Here is a 16,965-nt window from a genome sequence, read left to right as displayed (position 1 = left end):
ATTATTTCCTTTTGGCTGCATTGGGTCTTCGTTGCTGTGCATGTGCTTTCTCTAGTTGTGGCGAGTGGGGGCTACTCTTCGTTGCGGTGCACGGGCTTCTCATCACAGTGGCTTCTCTTGTTGTGGAGCACGGGCTCTAGGCACACGGGCTTCAGTAGTTGTGGCACGTGGGCTCAGTAGTTGTGGTTCATAGGCTCTAGAGTGCAGGCTCAGCAGTTGTGGCGCACGGGCCTAGTTGCTCTGCAGCATGTGGGATCTTCCCGGACCAGGGCTTGAACCTCCTGCATTGGCAGGCGGATTCTTAACCACTGCACCACCAAGGAAGCCTGATTTGTATTTCTTTAATGAATGTTAGACATCTTTTCACAGGCTTGTTTTGGTCATTTATGTGTTTTCTTTGGAGAAATGGCTATTCAGATCCTTGCCCCAGTATTTAATTAGGATATTTATCTTTTTTTTTTTTTTAAGGTTTTATTTATTTTTTTTGGCCATGCCTTGCAGCATGTGGGATCTTAGTTCCCCAACCAGGGATCAAACTCGAGCCCCCTGCAATGGAAGCACGGGGTCCTAACCACTGAACCACTAGGGAAGTCCCTATATATCTTTTTATTATTGAGTTATAGAGCTCTTTATATTTTCTGGGTATAAGTCCCTTATCAGATATATATCTTGTAAGTATTTTATTCTATGGGGTTTTTTACTTGATGGTATCATTTGCAGAACAAAAGGTTTTAGGTTTGGAAAATTCCAATTTATCTATTATTTCTCTTGTTGCCTCTGTTTTTGGTGTTGTATCTAAGAAACCATTATCCAACCCTGAGTCATGAAGAATTTACTCCAGTTTCATTCTAAGAGTTTTATAGTGTTAGCTCTTACATTTAAGTATATGATCCATTTTGAGTTACTTTTATATATCATATGCATAAGGGGTCCAACTTAATTTTTTGCATGTAGAGAATTTTTAATGTACCAGTTTTATAGAGCTATTTCTGTTTGCATTAGTTTCTTAGTGTTTCTCTAGCAATTTCAGTATATTTCCTTACCTTTTTTACAGTCTATTTAGCGTACCCACTTATAGTTAATATTGTATCACTTCTTGTAAAGTGTAGAAATCTTGTAACTGTAGAGATTCTTTTACATCACATCACCTCTGTCCATTGTTACTTATGCTATTGTCTATTGTCATATATATTAGAGCTACATATATTATAAACCCCAGAAGACAGTATTACAATTTTTGTTTTCAGTAATCATATGTATTTTTAAGAATTTAAGAACTAAAAGTCTTTTATATTGGGTTGGCCAAAAAGTTTGTTCGGGTTTTTCCATAAGCTCTTACGAAAAAACCCAAACGAACTTTTTGGCCAACGCAATATTTACCCAGATATTTACCATTTATGGTGTTCTTCTTTGCCTCCTGAAGATTTGTGTTTTTCATCTAGTACCATTTCCCTTTATTCCGAAGAATTTCTTGTAGCCTTTATTGTAGTCTATATCACCTGGTGATGAATTCTGTTTGCTCTTTCTTACCTAAAAACGTCTGTTTCACCTTCATTTTGAAGGATATATTAGTTAGATACAGAATTCTGGATTGACAGTTCTATTTCTTCAAGCACTTTAGAGATGTTTGTTTTACTGTTTTGACTTCCATAGTTTATGATGAGAGATCAGCTGTTAATTCAATCACTGTTTCCCTGTCTTTGGTGTGTCCTTTTCTTTTGGCTGCCTCTTGAAGACTTTTGTTTGCTTTTCATGAAGCAGTTTTGCTTGTTTGGGATTCACTGTGCTTCTGGAATCCATAAATTTGTCTTCAAATAGAGGAAATTTTCATCCATTATTTTTTCAAAATTTTCTTTACTGCCATATTCTCATATTCATATTCTCTCCCTCACCTCCTCCTCCTCTTCCAGGCCTTCAATTATACATGGTGGCTTCTTGATACTGTTCAATAGGTCCCTGAAGCTCTGTTCATTTTTTTTTTTTTACCATTTTCTCTTTTTCAGATAGATCCTATCTATTGATGTAGCTTCAAGCTCACTGACCCTTTCCTTTGTCATCTTGATTCTGTTGTTAAGCCCATCCAATGAATTTTTCACTTCATGTATTATATTTTTAAGTTTAAGAATTTTTATTTAGTTCTTTTTTGTTTTTAAAGATTTATTTTCTTTATTTTTGGCTGCATCGGGTCTTATTTGCAGCACGCAGGATCTTTGTTGAGGCATGTGGGATCTTTTTTTGCAGCGCGTGGGCTTCTCTCTAGTTGTGGCCTGTGGGTTTTCTCTTCTCTAGTTGTGTCACGCAGGCTCCAGGGCATGGGGGTTCTGTAGTTGTCGTGAGTGGGTTCCAGAGCACATGGGCTCTGTAGTTTGCGGCACGCGGACTCTAGTTGAGGCGTGCGAGCTCAGTGATTGTGGTGCGCAGGCTAAGTTGCCCCGCGGCATGTGGGATCTTAGTTCCCCGACCAGGGATCGAACCCACATCCGCTGTATTGGAAGGCGGATTCTTTAACACTGGACCATCAGGGAATTCCCTATTTAGTTCTTTCCTTTTCTTTTCGTTTTAATATTTATTGACTGATTGATTGCTGCGTTGGGTCTTTGTTGCTGCGCATGGGCTTTCTTTAGTTGCGGCAAGCGGGGGCTGCTCTTTGTTGTGGTGCGCAGGCTTCTCATCACGGTGGCTTCTCTTGTTGCAGAGCACGGGCTCTAGGTGTGTGGGCTTCAGTAGCTGTGGCACGCAGGCTCGGTAGTTGTGGCTCATGGGCTCTAGAGCGCAGGCTCAGTAGTTGTGGCGCACTGGCCCAGTTGCTCCACAGCATGTGGGATCTTCCCGGCCCAGGGCTCAAACCCATGTCCCCTGCATTGGCAGGTGGATTCTTAACCACTGTGCCACCAGGGTAGTCCACTCAGCAATTTTTGAAGTAGAAATTCATTTTATGATGGATTTTAAAATATTTGGTAGTTTTCAGTTTATTGCAGTTTTTATCTCTGTTAGCATTAGATGATTTCATCTTTGGCCATCAGGAGCCTCTTTAGGTTGGACCATAGGTCCTTTTCACATGACTAAAGCAGTCTTTTACAGCTTCCTTGCTATTTGATAGAATGAGGTATTCAGGGCATACTTGACCTAGACCTGGAATCATCCACTTCTTTCAGTAGTTCTGGTTCCTTTGGGAAATGCTGTTTGGAGACCCCAGCCTGGGTGCTCTGGGTGCTTATTTCTACTCTGGTAGTCATGAGTCTTTCTAAAACACAAGAAAAAATAGGTTAATTAATATGTATTTTTATGTTTTGCCTGGAAGAAGAAGTAATGATGGTAAATGTTTTATCCTACACATACTTTTTTTTTTTAAAGAAGATGTTGGGGGTAGGAGTTTATTAATTAATTAATTTTTGCTGTGTTGGGTCTTCGTTTCTGTGCGAGGGCTTTCTCTAGTTGTGGCACGCGGGGGCCACTCTTCATCGTGGTGCGCGGGCCTCTCACTGTCGCGGCCTCTCTTGTTGTGGAGCGCAAGCTCCAGATGTGCAGGCTCAGTAGTTGTGGCTCACGGGCCTAGTTGCTCCACGACATGTGGGATCCTCCCAGACCAGGGCTCGAACCCGTGTCCCCTGCATTAGCAGGCAGAGTCTCAACCACTGCACCACCAGGGAAGCCCCTCCCTACACATACTTTTTTAATGCCACAATTACATCTTTTATATAATATGAGGAAGATCAAACTTAAAGCTTGAATTTATTCTTCTTATTTAGCCTATACTATTTTTTAAAAAATAATTATTATCTTGTTGCTTTCTGTAATACAATGGTGTTCGAAGTCTGAGTAAACCAGTATAGATGAATGGCTTGTTTTTTTTTTTTTTTTTGCGGTACGCAGGCTTCTCACTGTCGTGGCCTCTCCTGTTGCGGAGCACAGGCTCCGGACGCGCAGGCTCAGCGGCCATGGCTCACGGGCCCAGCCGCTCCACGGCATGTGGGATCTTCCCGGACCAGGGCACGAACCCGTGTCCCCTGCATCGGCAGGCGGACTCTCAACCACTGTGCCACCAGGGAAGCCCTGAATGGCTTGTTAATAGCCACAGCCTCCTAAAAGTCATTATTTTGGGTGAACTTGATTTAGTGAAGTATACTGAGTTTTATATTTTGGAAAATAATCTAAAGTAAAGTAGGAAAAGTATTTGGAAATTGATGCCTGTGTTATAAAGATGGAAAGTAGTTGCATGCTTTCTTAGTATACTACATGATGTAAAAAAGAAGGAACCACCTTATATAACTTCCGCTTGTTTGGACCGTTTCAATTAAAACGTTTTTCCCCCCTTTGTTAAAATGTGAGATCTTGGAATCCAAAAAATAAAACAAATGAATGTATATAACAAAACAGAGGGACTTTCCTGGTAGTCCAGTGGCTAAGACTCCGTACTCCCAGTGCATGGGGCCTGGTTTGATCCCTACTCAGGGAATTAGAAGTCACATGCCACAACTAAAGATCTCGCATGCCTCAGTGAAGATCCTGCGACCCGATGCAGCCAAATAAATAGTAAAATAATACAGAAACAAACAAAACAGAAACAGACTCACAGATACCAAGAACAAGCAAGTGTTTACCAGTGGGGAAGGAAGGAGCAGGGGAGGGGCAAGGCAGGGGATTAAGAGATATAAACTACTATGTATAAAATAGAAAAAAAAAGTAAGATCTTCAATGTGTGTTTTTTTTTTTTTGTCTCCTTATAATCTGTGTACTCTCTTACAGGATTTACTTGTGCATTTTAACAGTACCTCTCAGTTATTAAATAAGAATGCATCTGTGGAACTTTAATAGTAACGTGTACAGCTGCAGCCTGCCCTGTGAAACTTTTCAGGTTGGATTAGTTTACTGTAGGGTCTGGAATCTCTGTTGTCCAGAACCTGATACTTTTTTCCTGAGCTTAGGGTATAGCCTCTAATTATAACTTAAACCTCCTTTGTCTGTAGTTATTTCTTTCTCTCAAGTCTTCTATATATCTATTTTTACCTTTAGTAAAAGACTAAAGGTAAAGACATAGTAATAGTATTTTACTTATTAGCATGTAGTTCTCTTTTAGAATTTTCTTCTCTGCATTTTATAACTCATTTAAAATCTTTGTGAATATAGCATTAGCTCCCTCATTGTTATACAGTTGGACTTATAATAAAAACTTTATAGTCATAAACAGTGATATAAAATATTTCTGTACACGTCTTTTCATGTCTTGAAATTAAAGTGTGTAAGTGATATGAAGATGACACGGTACTTAATAATTGCCATTTCTATCATATTTCCTTTGGCTCTGTAGAAGTGAAGTAATTGAATCAGTATTTTTCTTTTTTTTATAATGAATGATACTATTGTCTTTATTGTAAATTTCATATAGTGCATTGATTCTCACAGAATGCTTTCATTGATTTAAAAAATATTTTTAAATATTTATTTGGCTGCATTGGGACTTAGTTGTGGCACGCGAGATCTTTGTTGCGGTGCGCGGGCTTCTCTCTAGTTGTGGCGTGCAGGCTTCTTTCTAGTTGTGGTGTGTAAGCTCCAGAGTGCGTGGGCTCAGTAGTTGTGGTGCATGGGCTTAGTTGCCCCGTGGCATGTGGGATCTTAGTTCCTTGACCAGGGATCGAACCCGCGTCCTCTGCATTGGAAGGCGGATTCTTAACCACTGGACCATCAGGGAACTCCTATTTGTAGACTTTTTAATGATGGCCATTCTGACCAGTGTGAGGTGATACCTCATTGTAGTTTTGATTTGCATTTCTCTAATAATTAGCGATATTGAGCATCTTTTCATGTGCCTGTTGGCCATCTGCATTTCCTCTTTGGAAAAATGTTCAGTTCTTCTGCCCCCCTTTTTTTAAAAAAAATTAATTCATTTATTTTTGGCTGCATTGGGTCTTTGTTGCTGTGCGTGAGCTTTTTCTAGTTGTGGCGAGCGGGAGCGACTCTTCATTGCGGTGTGCGGGCTTCTCAGTGTGGTGGCTTCTCTTGTTGCGGAGCACAGGCTGTAGGCACGTGGGCTTCAGTAGTTGTGGCATGCGGGCTTGGTAGTTGTGGTTCTTGGAGTCTAGAGCGCAGGCCCAGTAGTTGTGGCGCACGGGCTTAGTTGCTCCGCGGCATGTGGGATATTCCGGGACCAGGGCTCGAACCCGTGTCCGCTGCATTGGCAGGCAGATTCCTATCCACTGTGCCACCAGGAAAGTCCCCTTCTGCCCATTTTTCAGTTGGGCGGTTTTTTGATGTTGAGTTGCATGAGCTGTTTATATATGTTGGGTATTAACCCCTTATCAGTCACATCATTTGCAGATATTTCTCCCATTCATTCAACCTCCCATTCAGCAGGTTGTCTTTTGTTTTGTCTTTGGTTTCCTTTGATGTGCAAAAGCTTTTAAGTTAATTAGGTCTTATTTGTTTATTTTTGCTTTTGTTTCCTTTGATTTAGGACACAGATTAAAAAAAAACTGGTGTGATTTATGTCAAAGAATGTTCTGCCTGTTTTACTCTAGGAATTTTGTAGTATCTTGCCTTAAATTTAGGTCTTTAATCCATTTTATTTTTGTATATGGTGTTGGAGAATGTTCTAATTTTATTCTTTTATATGTAGCTGTCCAGCGTTACCACCACCTTTTGTTGAAGAGACTGTCTTTTCTCCATTGTGTATTCTTGCCTCCTTTGTCATAGATTGACTATAGGTATGTGGGTTTATTTCTGGGCTCTCTATTCTGTTCCATTGACCTATGTGTCTTTTTTTTTTGCTGGTACCATACTGTTTTGTAGCATCGTAGTACAGTCTGAAGTCAGGGAGTGGGATTCCTCCAGCTCTGTTCTTCTTTCTCAAGATTGTTTTGTCTATTCGGGGTCTTTTATGTTTCCATAGAAATTAAAAAATCATCTGTTCCAGTTCTGTGAAAAATGCCATTACTCACTTGGTAGGGATTTCATTGAGCCTGTAGATTGCCTTGGGTAGTATGGTCATTTTAACAATATTAATTCTTCAATCCAAGAACATCTTTCCATCTGATTGGGTCATTTTCAGTTTCTTTCATCAGTGTCTTATAGTTTTCTGAGTACAGGTCTTTTACCTCCTAGGTATTTTATTCTTTTTGATGCAGTGGTAAATGGGATTGTTTCCTTAATTTCTCTTTTTGATAGTTTGTTGTTAGCGTATAGAAATGTAACAGATTTCTGTATATTAGTTTATTTTTGGCTGCATTGGGTCTTTATTGCTGTGCGTGGGCTTTCTTTAGTTACGGCTAGTGGGGGCTACTCTTTGTTGTGGTGAGCAGGCTTCTCATTGCGGTGGCCTCTCTTGTTGCAGAGCACAGGCTCTAGGTGCGCAGGCTTCAGTAGTCGTGGCATGCAAGCTCAGTAGTTGTGGCTCACGGGCTCTAGGGCGCAGGCTCAGTAGTTGTGGCATACAGGCTCAGTAGTTGTGCCACATGGGATCAGTTGCTCCGTGGCATGTGGGGTCTTCCCGGACCGGGACTCGAACCCTTGTCGCCTGCATTGGCAAGTGGATTCTTAACCACTACGCCACCAGGGAAGTCCTGTATATTAGTTTTGTTCCCTGCAACTTTACTGAATTTCATTGATGGGCTCTAGTAGTTTTCTGGTAACGTCTTCAGGATTTTCTATGTGGAGTATCATGCCATCTTCAAACAGTGACACTTTTTCTTTTCTAATTTGCATTCCTTTTCTTTCTTTTTTTGTTTTTTTCTTTGATTGCTGTGGTTAGAACTTAGAAAACAATGTTGAATAATGAAATTGGGCATCCTTATTTTATTCCTGATCTTAGAGGAAATGTTTTCAGCTTTTAATCATTGAGTATGATCTTAGCTGTGGGTTTTTCATATATGGCCTTTATTACGTTGAGGTAGGTTTCCTCTCTGCTCACTTTCTGGGGAGTATAAATGGACGTTGAACTTTATCAAAAGCTTTTTCTCCATATATTGAGATGATCGTATGATTTTTATTCTTCAGTTTGTTAATGTGTTATATAACACATTGATTAATTTGCAGACATTGAAAAACCCTTGCATCCCTTGGATAAATCCCACTTGATCATGGTGTATAATTCTTTTAATGTATTGTTGGATATGGTTTGCTACTATTTTGTTGAGGATTTTTGTATCTATGTTCATCAGTGATAATGGCCTGCAATTTTTTTTTTTTTGGTGATATCTTTGTGTGGTTCTGGTATCAGGGTGATGGTGGCCTCATAGAATGACTTTGGAAGTGTTCCTTCCTCTGCTGTTTTTTGGAATAGTTTAAGAAGGATAGGTGTTAACTCTTCTTTAAATATTCGAATGTTTGGTAGAATTCACCTGTGAAGCCATCTGGGCCTAGACTTTTGTTTGTTGGGAGCTTTTATTTTTTATGTATTTTAACTTTTTTGTTTTGGCTGCACTGCATAGCTTGCGGGATCTTAGTTCCCTGACCAGGGATTGAACCCGGGCCCTCAGCAGTGAAAGTGCAGAATCCTAACCACAGGACTGCCAGGGAATTCCCTGTTGGGAGTTTTTAAGTTACTGATTCAATTTCAGTACTTGATCTGTTCATATTTTCTACTTCTTCCTGCTTCAGTCTTGGGAGACTGTACCTTTCCAAGAATTTGTCCATCTCTTCTAGATTTTCCATTTTAGTTGCGTATAGTTGCTAGTAGTAGTAGTAGTTTATGATGCTTTGTATTTCTGTCCTGTCAGTTGTAACTTCTTTTTCATTTCTCATTTTATTGATTTGAGCCCTCTCCCTTTTTTCTTTTTAATTTTTTTTGGCCACATGCCACAGCATGTGGAAATTCCCTGAACAGGGATTGAACCTCTGCCCCCTGCAGTGGAGGTCTTAACCACTGGACCACCAGGGAAGTCCTCCCTTTGTTTCTTGATGAGCTTGGCTAAAGGTTTATCACTTGTTTATCTTTTCAAAGAACCAGCTTAGTTTTATTGATCTTTTCTATTGTTTTTTCTATTTCTATTTCATTTATTTTTGCTCTGATCCTTATGATTTCTTTCTTTCTACTAATGTTGGGTTTTGTTTGTTCTTCTTTCTCTAGTCGCTTTAGATGTAAAGTTAGGTTGTTTATTTGAGATTTTTTTGTTTCCTGAGGTACAAGCTTGTATTGCTGTAAACTTCCCTTTTTTGCAACTGCTTTTGCTGCATCCCATACGTTTTGTATCATCCTGTGTTTTTTTTTTTCTTTTTTGACCACATCACGTGGCTTGCGGGATTTCAGTTCCTTGTCCATGGATTGAACCTGGGCCATGACAATGAAAGCCCGGAATCCTAACCACTAGGCCACCAGGGAACTCGCTGGATCATCATGTTTTTGTTTTCATTTGTCTCTTGGTATTCTTTGATTTTCTCTTTTGATTTCGCTAGTGATCCATTGTTTAGTGGCGTATTGTTTAGCTTCCACGTGTTTGTGTTTTTCATAGTTTTTTCTTGTAGCTGATTTCCAATCATAGTGTTGTAGAAGATGCTTGATGTGATTTCAGTTTTCTTAAAATTTACTGAGGCTTGTTTTGTGGCCTAGTATGTACACGATCTATCCTGGAGAATGTTGCATGTGCGCTTGAAAAGAATGTGTATTCTGCTTCTTTCGGATGGAGTGCTCATATATATAGGTATACATATCTATATATATCAATTAAGTGCATCTGCTTTAATGTGTCACTTTAGGCCAGTGTTTACTTAGTGCTTTTCTGTCTGGATGATCTGGCCATTGATGTAAGTGGGGAATTACAGTCCCTTACCATTATTGTATTCCTGTCAATTTCTCATTTTATGTTCATTAGTACTTGCCTTGTATATTTAGGTGTTTGTATGTTGGGTACGTATACTTTTACAATTGTTATATCCTCTTTTTGGACTGATCCCATGGTCATTATGTAGTGTTCTTTGTCTCTCATAACAGTCTTTATTTTAAAGTCTGTTTTGTTTGATACCGGTATTGCTGCTCCAGCTTTCTTTTGATTTTTCCATTTGCATGGAATACCTTTTCTATCCCCTCACTTTGAGTATTTGTGTGTCTCTAGATCTGAAGTGAGTCTGTTGTAGGCAGCATATATGTGGGTCTTGTTTCTGTATCCATTCAGCCAGCCCATGTCTTTTGGTTGGAGCATTTAGTCCATTTACATTTAAGGTAATTATCGATATGTATGTTCTTATTGCCATTTTGTTGTTTTGGATTTGTTTTTGTAGGTCTTTTTTTCCCATTCTTCTTCTTCTGTTGTTTTCTTCTCATGATTTGATGACTATCTTTTGGGTTATGGTTGGATTTCTTTTCCTTTTTTATGTGTATATCTATCATAGATTTCTGGCTTGCAGTTACCATGAGGATTTGGTATAGCAGTCTATATATATATATATATATATATATATATATATATATATATGGGATTGTTTTAAGTTGCTGATCTCTTAATTTCAAATGCATTCAAAAAACCCTGCATCTGTATTCTCCTCCCCTCATGATTACTGTTTTTTTTTAAAAAATTAATTTATTGTTGGCTGCATTGGGTCTTCATTGCTGCGCGCAGGCTTTCTCTCTAGTTGTGGCGAGTGGGGGCTACTCTTCGTTGCAGTGTGCGGGCTTCTCATTGCGGTGGCTCCTCTTGTTGCAGAGCATGGGCTCTAGGCACGCGGGCTTCAGTAGTTGTGGCTTGCAGGCTCTAGAGTGCAGGGTCAGTAGTTGTGGCACACGGGCTTAGTTGCTCTGCGGCATGTGGGATCTTCCCGGACCAGGGCTTGAACCCGTGTCCCCTGCATTGGCGGATGGATTCTTATCCATTGCACCACCAGGGAAGCCCATGATTACTGTTTCTGATATCATAGTTTACATCTAATTGTTTTGTGTATCCCTTAACTGCTTATTGTGGATATAGATGATTTTTAGTACTTTTGTCTTTTAACCCCCCTACCAGCTTATTGCGTGCTTATTCACTATTTTATTTTAATTTCTTGCTCATATTTTACTGTGTAACTCATTTATATTACTATATTATATGCTTCAAACCTCTTTGGAGAGTAAGATAGGGTACAAATAATAAGTATCATATATGATTTCTAGGAATGTAGTCTTCACAGTAAGGCAGTGCCACTGAAACTATTATTTTTACAATTATTTCAGTCCTCTTGTCAGTAGTGAAAAGAAATGGCAATACTGGCTTGGTGTTTATTTCTGGTTTTAAATTGTGGGAGTGGTAGAGAGGGATCCATAATAATTCTGAGTATCATTGGGCTGTGAATAAAAAGAGTAACTAGAATAATTAGAGCAGTTCTTTTCTTCCAAAGGCAGGTAAGCACATGTGAGATCATGCCTTCCTACTTGAATCAAAATTCAGAATTTGAGTTTGGCTCTTTATTTCAGGAGAAACCAGATCCAACTGAGTATGTAATAATCCTGGTTGATTCTACTCAGAAAGCAAAGGAGTAGAGGCACAGGTTAAAAACTGTGCCCCAGTCCTATGTTGAGAGAATCTTTTTATTTTTATTAATATAACATTAGAAAAAAAATTGTGGCAGGAATTTAAACGTTAAGTAAAATTACTTTTTAAAAGTTGTTGTCTGGTACTCTGAGGAAGACCAAATGTCAAGGAGAATTGCTTTGTGAGGATCTTTCTGATACACTCTTGGTGGCAACTAGTACAAATGCCACTACCATATTTTTAATAGTTTTCAAGTTACAGGGAAGATGTTATACTTTGGTAATCTGAAAAATCTCTTTGTTTCCCCCCCCCTCCTTTTAATAGAGATGTGAACTGTGTCCTCATAAGGATGGAGCTTTAAAAAGAACAGATAATGGCGGTAAGTGCAGAGAATTCTGAGAAAAATTTTCTTGAACACTGGAGTGCAGATGTATTTTAAAATATCTGGTAATTCATATTATATCAAAGTGTTTGCTGCTCAAATATTTTTAACAGTACTGGGTGTAATTTTTAATTTTTAAAAATTGAAACAGCTTTTCTACTTTCTGGACAAACTTAAGTTTTGTTTTGTTTTGGTGCAGAATGATCCAGATACTTCTAATTAAAATCTTGGTTTTTTTTTTTTAAATGGATACAGTTTCTTATTATTACTGTTGGGAAAATAAGCCACGTTTTTTTTTTCTTCGTTAGAGATAAAAATCTGTTTTATATTCTTTTCCTCCTGTTTTGTGTATTGCTAGACAAATGATGTTTCTAATGCATGTTAATTTTAACACCCTGTGGATCCTTGTTGCTTGAATATAAACAAATTTTGGCTTTTCTTAAATTTTGGTGTGCTTTCATAAGACCCCTTTTGTATTTCTAATTTTCATTTCCATTTTTATTTTATTATTATTTTTTAAATAAATAAATTTATTTATTTATTTATGGCTGTGTTGGGTCTTCGTTTCTGTGCGAGGGCTTTCTCTAGTGGCAAGCGGGGGCCCCTCTTCATCGCGGTGCACGGGCCTCTCACTGTCGCGGCCTCTCTTGTTGCGGAGCACAGGCTCCAGACGTGCAGGCTCAGTAGTTGTGGCGCACGGGCCCAGTTGCTCCGCGGCATGTGGGATCTTCCCAGTCCAGGGCTCGAACCCGTGTCCCCTGCATTGGCAGGCAGATTCTCAACCACTGCGCCACCAGGGAAGCCCCATTTCCGTTTTTAGTTACCTTTCTTAGAGAAATCCATGTTTCTTTATAGCTCAGTACCATTCTTAAATGTGTAGACATCAATTTATTAAACTGTGGCATTTTATGAAAATTAAGTAACTGATGGAGAAACTCAAAATAGTAGAGATAAAACTAGTACTATTAGTATATACTTCCATTTTGGGAAGCCAGCTCTAAAGTATTTTTGGCATAGAATAGTTTCATGGCATGAGTAAATAAACGGGGAAAATACAATGTTTTTAACTAGCACTATATACATATATATAAATATTTAAATCTGATGTTTAGACTATAAGTCACATTATCCAAAATTTTAAATGTTAAAAATCCTTGCTCCTACTCCTGTACACCATTATCTGCACAGTTTCTCAGTACAGTTTCTGCCACCAACATAGTTGCTGTTACTACTTTTTTGGATACACAAATAAATATGAGGAAACAAAAATTTTCTGCAATTTTATACAAATGGATGAATATTATATATACTCTCTTGCATCTTAAATTTTCCTGAACAGTTTATCTATTATCAGTATAGCGCTTTCTTTATTATCATATGTTATATAATCAGCTGCCTGTTTCTAATCTTTTGCTTTTATGACTAATGCTTGTATATATATATGTCATTTTGCTTCTGTGCAAAGACATCTGTAGGTTTTTATTAATTCCCAACAGTGGAACTGTTGGGTCAGAGAGATTTTACAATCAATTTTGGTAGATATTCCCAAATTACTCTCTTTAGTGGTGGTACCAATTTGTGTTCCCAGCAGCACACATCTTTCGCAATCCAGTAGATGAAAGTTGGTGTCTCAAACCATGCATTTTGCATTTCTCTTATTATGAGTGAATCTGAGCATCTTTTCATGTTTTTAAGAGCAATTCAACTGGTATTGTCCCATATGTGATCTGTTCTTTTTCTGTTTGGTTGTTGATTTTTTCCTTTTTGATTTGTTGGAGCTTTCATAGGAGTACCTCATATATTAGGCTTTTGTGATGAGTTGGACTAGTTTTGGCCCTGTTGTTGACCTTGCTCATGTGGCTTTTTCTCATGCAGAAAATTTTGATTTTTATTTAGTTGAATTTCTTAATCTTGTCTTTCTTGGTTTCTGTGTTTTGAACCATTAGTTAAGGCTTTCCCTACTTCAAAGTTATAAAGGAATTCTTTCATGTTTTTCCTTAAGCTTTTTTTTTTTTCTTGGCCACAATGCGTGGCATATAGGATTGTTCGCTGACCAGCGAGTGAACCTGTACCCCCTGCAGTGGAAATGCAGAGTTGTAACCACTGGATCACCAGGGAACTCCCTCCTCTAATATATATATATATATATATATATATATATTTTAGTAAATTTACTTATTTTATTTATTTATTTTTGGCTACGTTGGGTCTTTGTTGCGTGTGGGCTTTCTCTAGTTGTGGCGAGCAGGGGCTACTCTTCGTTGCGGTGCATGTGCTTCTCGTTGTGGTGGCTTCTCTTGTTGTGGAGCAGGGACTCTAGGAGCGCGGGCTTCGGTAGTTGTGGCACAGAGGCTCAGTAGTTGTGGCTCGCAGGCTCTAGAGTGCAGGCTCAGTAGTTGCGGCACACGGGCTTAGTTGCTCTGCGGCATGTGGGATCTTCTTGGACCAGGGCTCGAATCTGTGTCCCCCTGCATTGGCAGGCGGATTCTTAACCACTGCGTCACCAGGGAAGCCCCTCCCTCCTTTAGCATTTTTATAGTTTCTTTCTTTCTTTTCTTTTTTTTTAACAGTTAATCTTTGATACATTTGGAATGTATGCAGCAAATACAATGTGAGGTATGGTTCCAACTTAATTTTTTCCTAGATGCTAAAATGCTACCATTTGTCCCATCACCATTTATTGAACAGTTCATTTTTTCATATTGATTTGCAATGCCATCTCTGTTATAGTCTAAATTTGATGTGTATTTAAAAAATTCTGACTAAATGGTGTTCCAAAATTATTTTGGAGCCTGGAATGCATTTTATTTTAGAAATGCCAATTGTATTTCCAGACTGGTTAGCAAAACCTCACAATGTACCTGATGTATATAGTATCAGTGATGCTGTTCTTTAATATCTAATACCCATTTTTCATACCAGAAAATATGTTCCAAATTTTAGTTTTGTTTTTCTGGTGATCAGGATTAGGAATTTTTCAATTTAACTGTTACTTTTCTTCAATGTCAATCACTCCATAGTTCTCAGTTGTTGAAGGTAAGTGTTTTAACATAGATCGGTGTGTGAAAAGTGGGTTATTACAGGCAAAGGGAGAAGTAAATGACAAAAGACACAGGTATATCAGGGATTTGCATTGTAGAGTTTGAATAGTAGGCCTTCTGAGAGATGGAGCTGATGGTATAGGCAAGATTTTCTTTCTTTTCCCTTTCCCCTGCTCATCCTTTTCCTTCCTTCCTCCCCTCGCCTTGGCTTGCCTTCCCTCCCTCCTTCCCCACCTCCCCCTTCCCTCTTTCTTCCGGCCCCTGCTCCACCCTTTCATACTAAGGACTTGATCCTGTTGATTATGGGGAGCCACTGAAACTGAGGAATAACATATGAGTTTTCTGTTTTAGAAAGATCACTCTGACAGTGTTGTGGTAAATGGATTGGAAGGATATGAGACCAGACCAACTATAAAAAAGAAAGGCAGAGCTGGATCATAAGTGCATTTAACATACTTAAAACCAGCTATATGGCCTAGCGGGTGGGGGGGAGATAGAAAAAAAATAAATTATGGAGGTAATTCAGTCTGCCATTTTACTCACTGAGCTCTAGGCAAACCTATATGGAAATCCCTTGTGAATTATTGTAAAGCTTTCCCAACCATCGCTGACAAAGACATGAAGTATACTATTATTGAGGGGGCCAGGCAAGAGGTGGTGTCGGCTTACTTATATTATTGAAGAGGAAGTTTTAAAATGAGTTGAGGATCGTTGATAGATACTATCTGACAGCACAGTTAGAAGAACTTGTATAAAGGAGTGTTGTGTATTCAAAATGATGTACGTGTCACGCACTTTCTCTATTGGGATTTTAAGGGGTTTTTCAAGGATAGTTTTGATTATACCTACTGTTTTGGGTTTTGTACTCTGATGTTAGAATCTACGCTCCACAGAGGTAAGACTCTGCTTTATTGTAGTAAGTCCAAGGGAGAGATACTGAGGAACTGTTTGAGTCAGAAGTAGGAGGAGGGATAAAAATGAGGGAATGGACATCAGAGATACTAAAGTGGTAAATTTTTACAGGTATATTAAAAAAATACTTTTATTATTGAAAAAAATGCTTTTATTATTGAAAAATTTCAAAAATACTTTTATTATTGAAAAAATTATTATTGAAAAATTTCAAAATATTATTGAAAAATACAAGTAGAGAGAATCCCCGCCTTGGTACCTAGCTTTAACAGTGACCAAGTCATGGCCAGCTGTTTCTTCTATACCCTTCCCTACCCCAGTTTTCTGATTATTTTGAATTCTGTGAGCATTTCTAGTTTACGTGTATATTTTAAAAATGCACAATATATTATCACACCTAAAATAATTGACAGGGATTTCTTAAACCCATCAAATATCTAGTCATTGTTCAGAATTTCCTGACTGTCTCCTGTTTTCTTTTATAGTTGTTGAATCAGGATCCCGTAAGGTCCATAAGCTGGGTCCAAATAAGGTGTATACACTGCAGTAGCTTGGTATGTCTCTTAGGTCTCTCTGTAATCTCCTTTGTCTTCTTTCCCCCATTTGTCAGTTTACTTATGGAAAAAATATAGGTCATTTGTCCTGTAGAGTTTGTACACAGCAGACTTTGTTGATTAATCTTAGATGGTGTGTGTGTGTGTGTGTGTGTGTGTGTGTGTGTGTGTGTGTGTGTGTTAACATGTCACTTTGTTCTATGTATTTTCTGTACATTAGTAGTTAGATATATTCAGAGACTTGATCATAATCAGTTTATTGTGGGGACAGTCAAGAATACTTCATAGATAGTGTTGTATATTTCCTTCAGGAGGCATATGATGTTTTGTGTGTGTGTTAACAACTGTTGATCAGTGTCTAGATCCATTTTCAGGTTCAGCAACGTTGCAGTCTGTATTAGTACTTCATTCCTCTTTATGGCTGATTGATATCCCATTGTATATATACAGGCCACATTTTATCTGTCCTTTCATTCGTTGAAAGACATTTGGGTTGTTTCCATCTCTTTGCTGTTGTGAATAGTGCTGCTGTGAACACTGGTATAGATGTTAGAACATTGGTATTTTGGGGGGTATATACTACTAGTGGTGTTGATGGGTCATATGATGCTTCTGTATTTAACTTTTCAAGGACCACCAAA

The 16,965-nt window shown here is 38.5% G+C and overlaps 1 protein-coding gene across 10 annotated transcripts in view; it reads left to right on the top strand.

The window, feature by feature from the left end:
- MLLT10 (MLLT10 histone lysine methyltransferase DOT1L cofactor) overlaps positions 1-16,965 on the top strand; it is a 245,652-nt gene that overhangs the window by 39,500 nt on the left and 189,187 nt on the right. For all 10 annotated transcript variants that reach the window (XR_003796058.1, XR_003796057.1, XM_029239223.1 and 7 more), the window contains one exon: positions 11,760-11,814. Coding sequence is in view for 6 of the 10 variants with exons in the window: in XM_029239223.1 (XP_029095056.1) it covers positions 11,760-11,814 (55 nt within the window). In the remaining 4 variants the exon portion in view is untranslated. The remainder of the gene's footprint in view (positions 1-11,759; positions 11,815-16,965) is intronic.

Source organism: Monodon monoceros, unplaced genomic scaffold (assembly GCF_005190385.1).
Source record: "Monodon monoceros isolate NGI ecotype Baffin Bay Population unplaced genomic scaffold, NGI_Narwhal_1 Super_Scaffold_21, whole genome shotgun sequence".
Taxonomy (NCBI): Eukaryota; Metazoa; Chordata; class Mammalia; order Artiodactyla; family Monodontidae; genus Monodon; species Monodon monoceros.
This window is presented reverse-complemented; position numbering and strand designations above follow the sequence as displayed.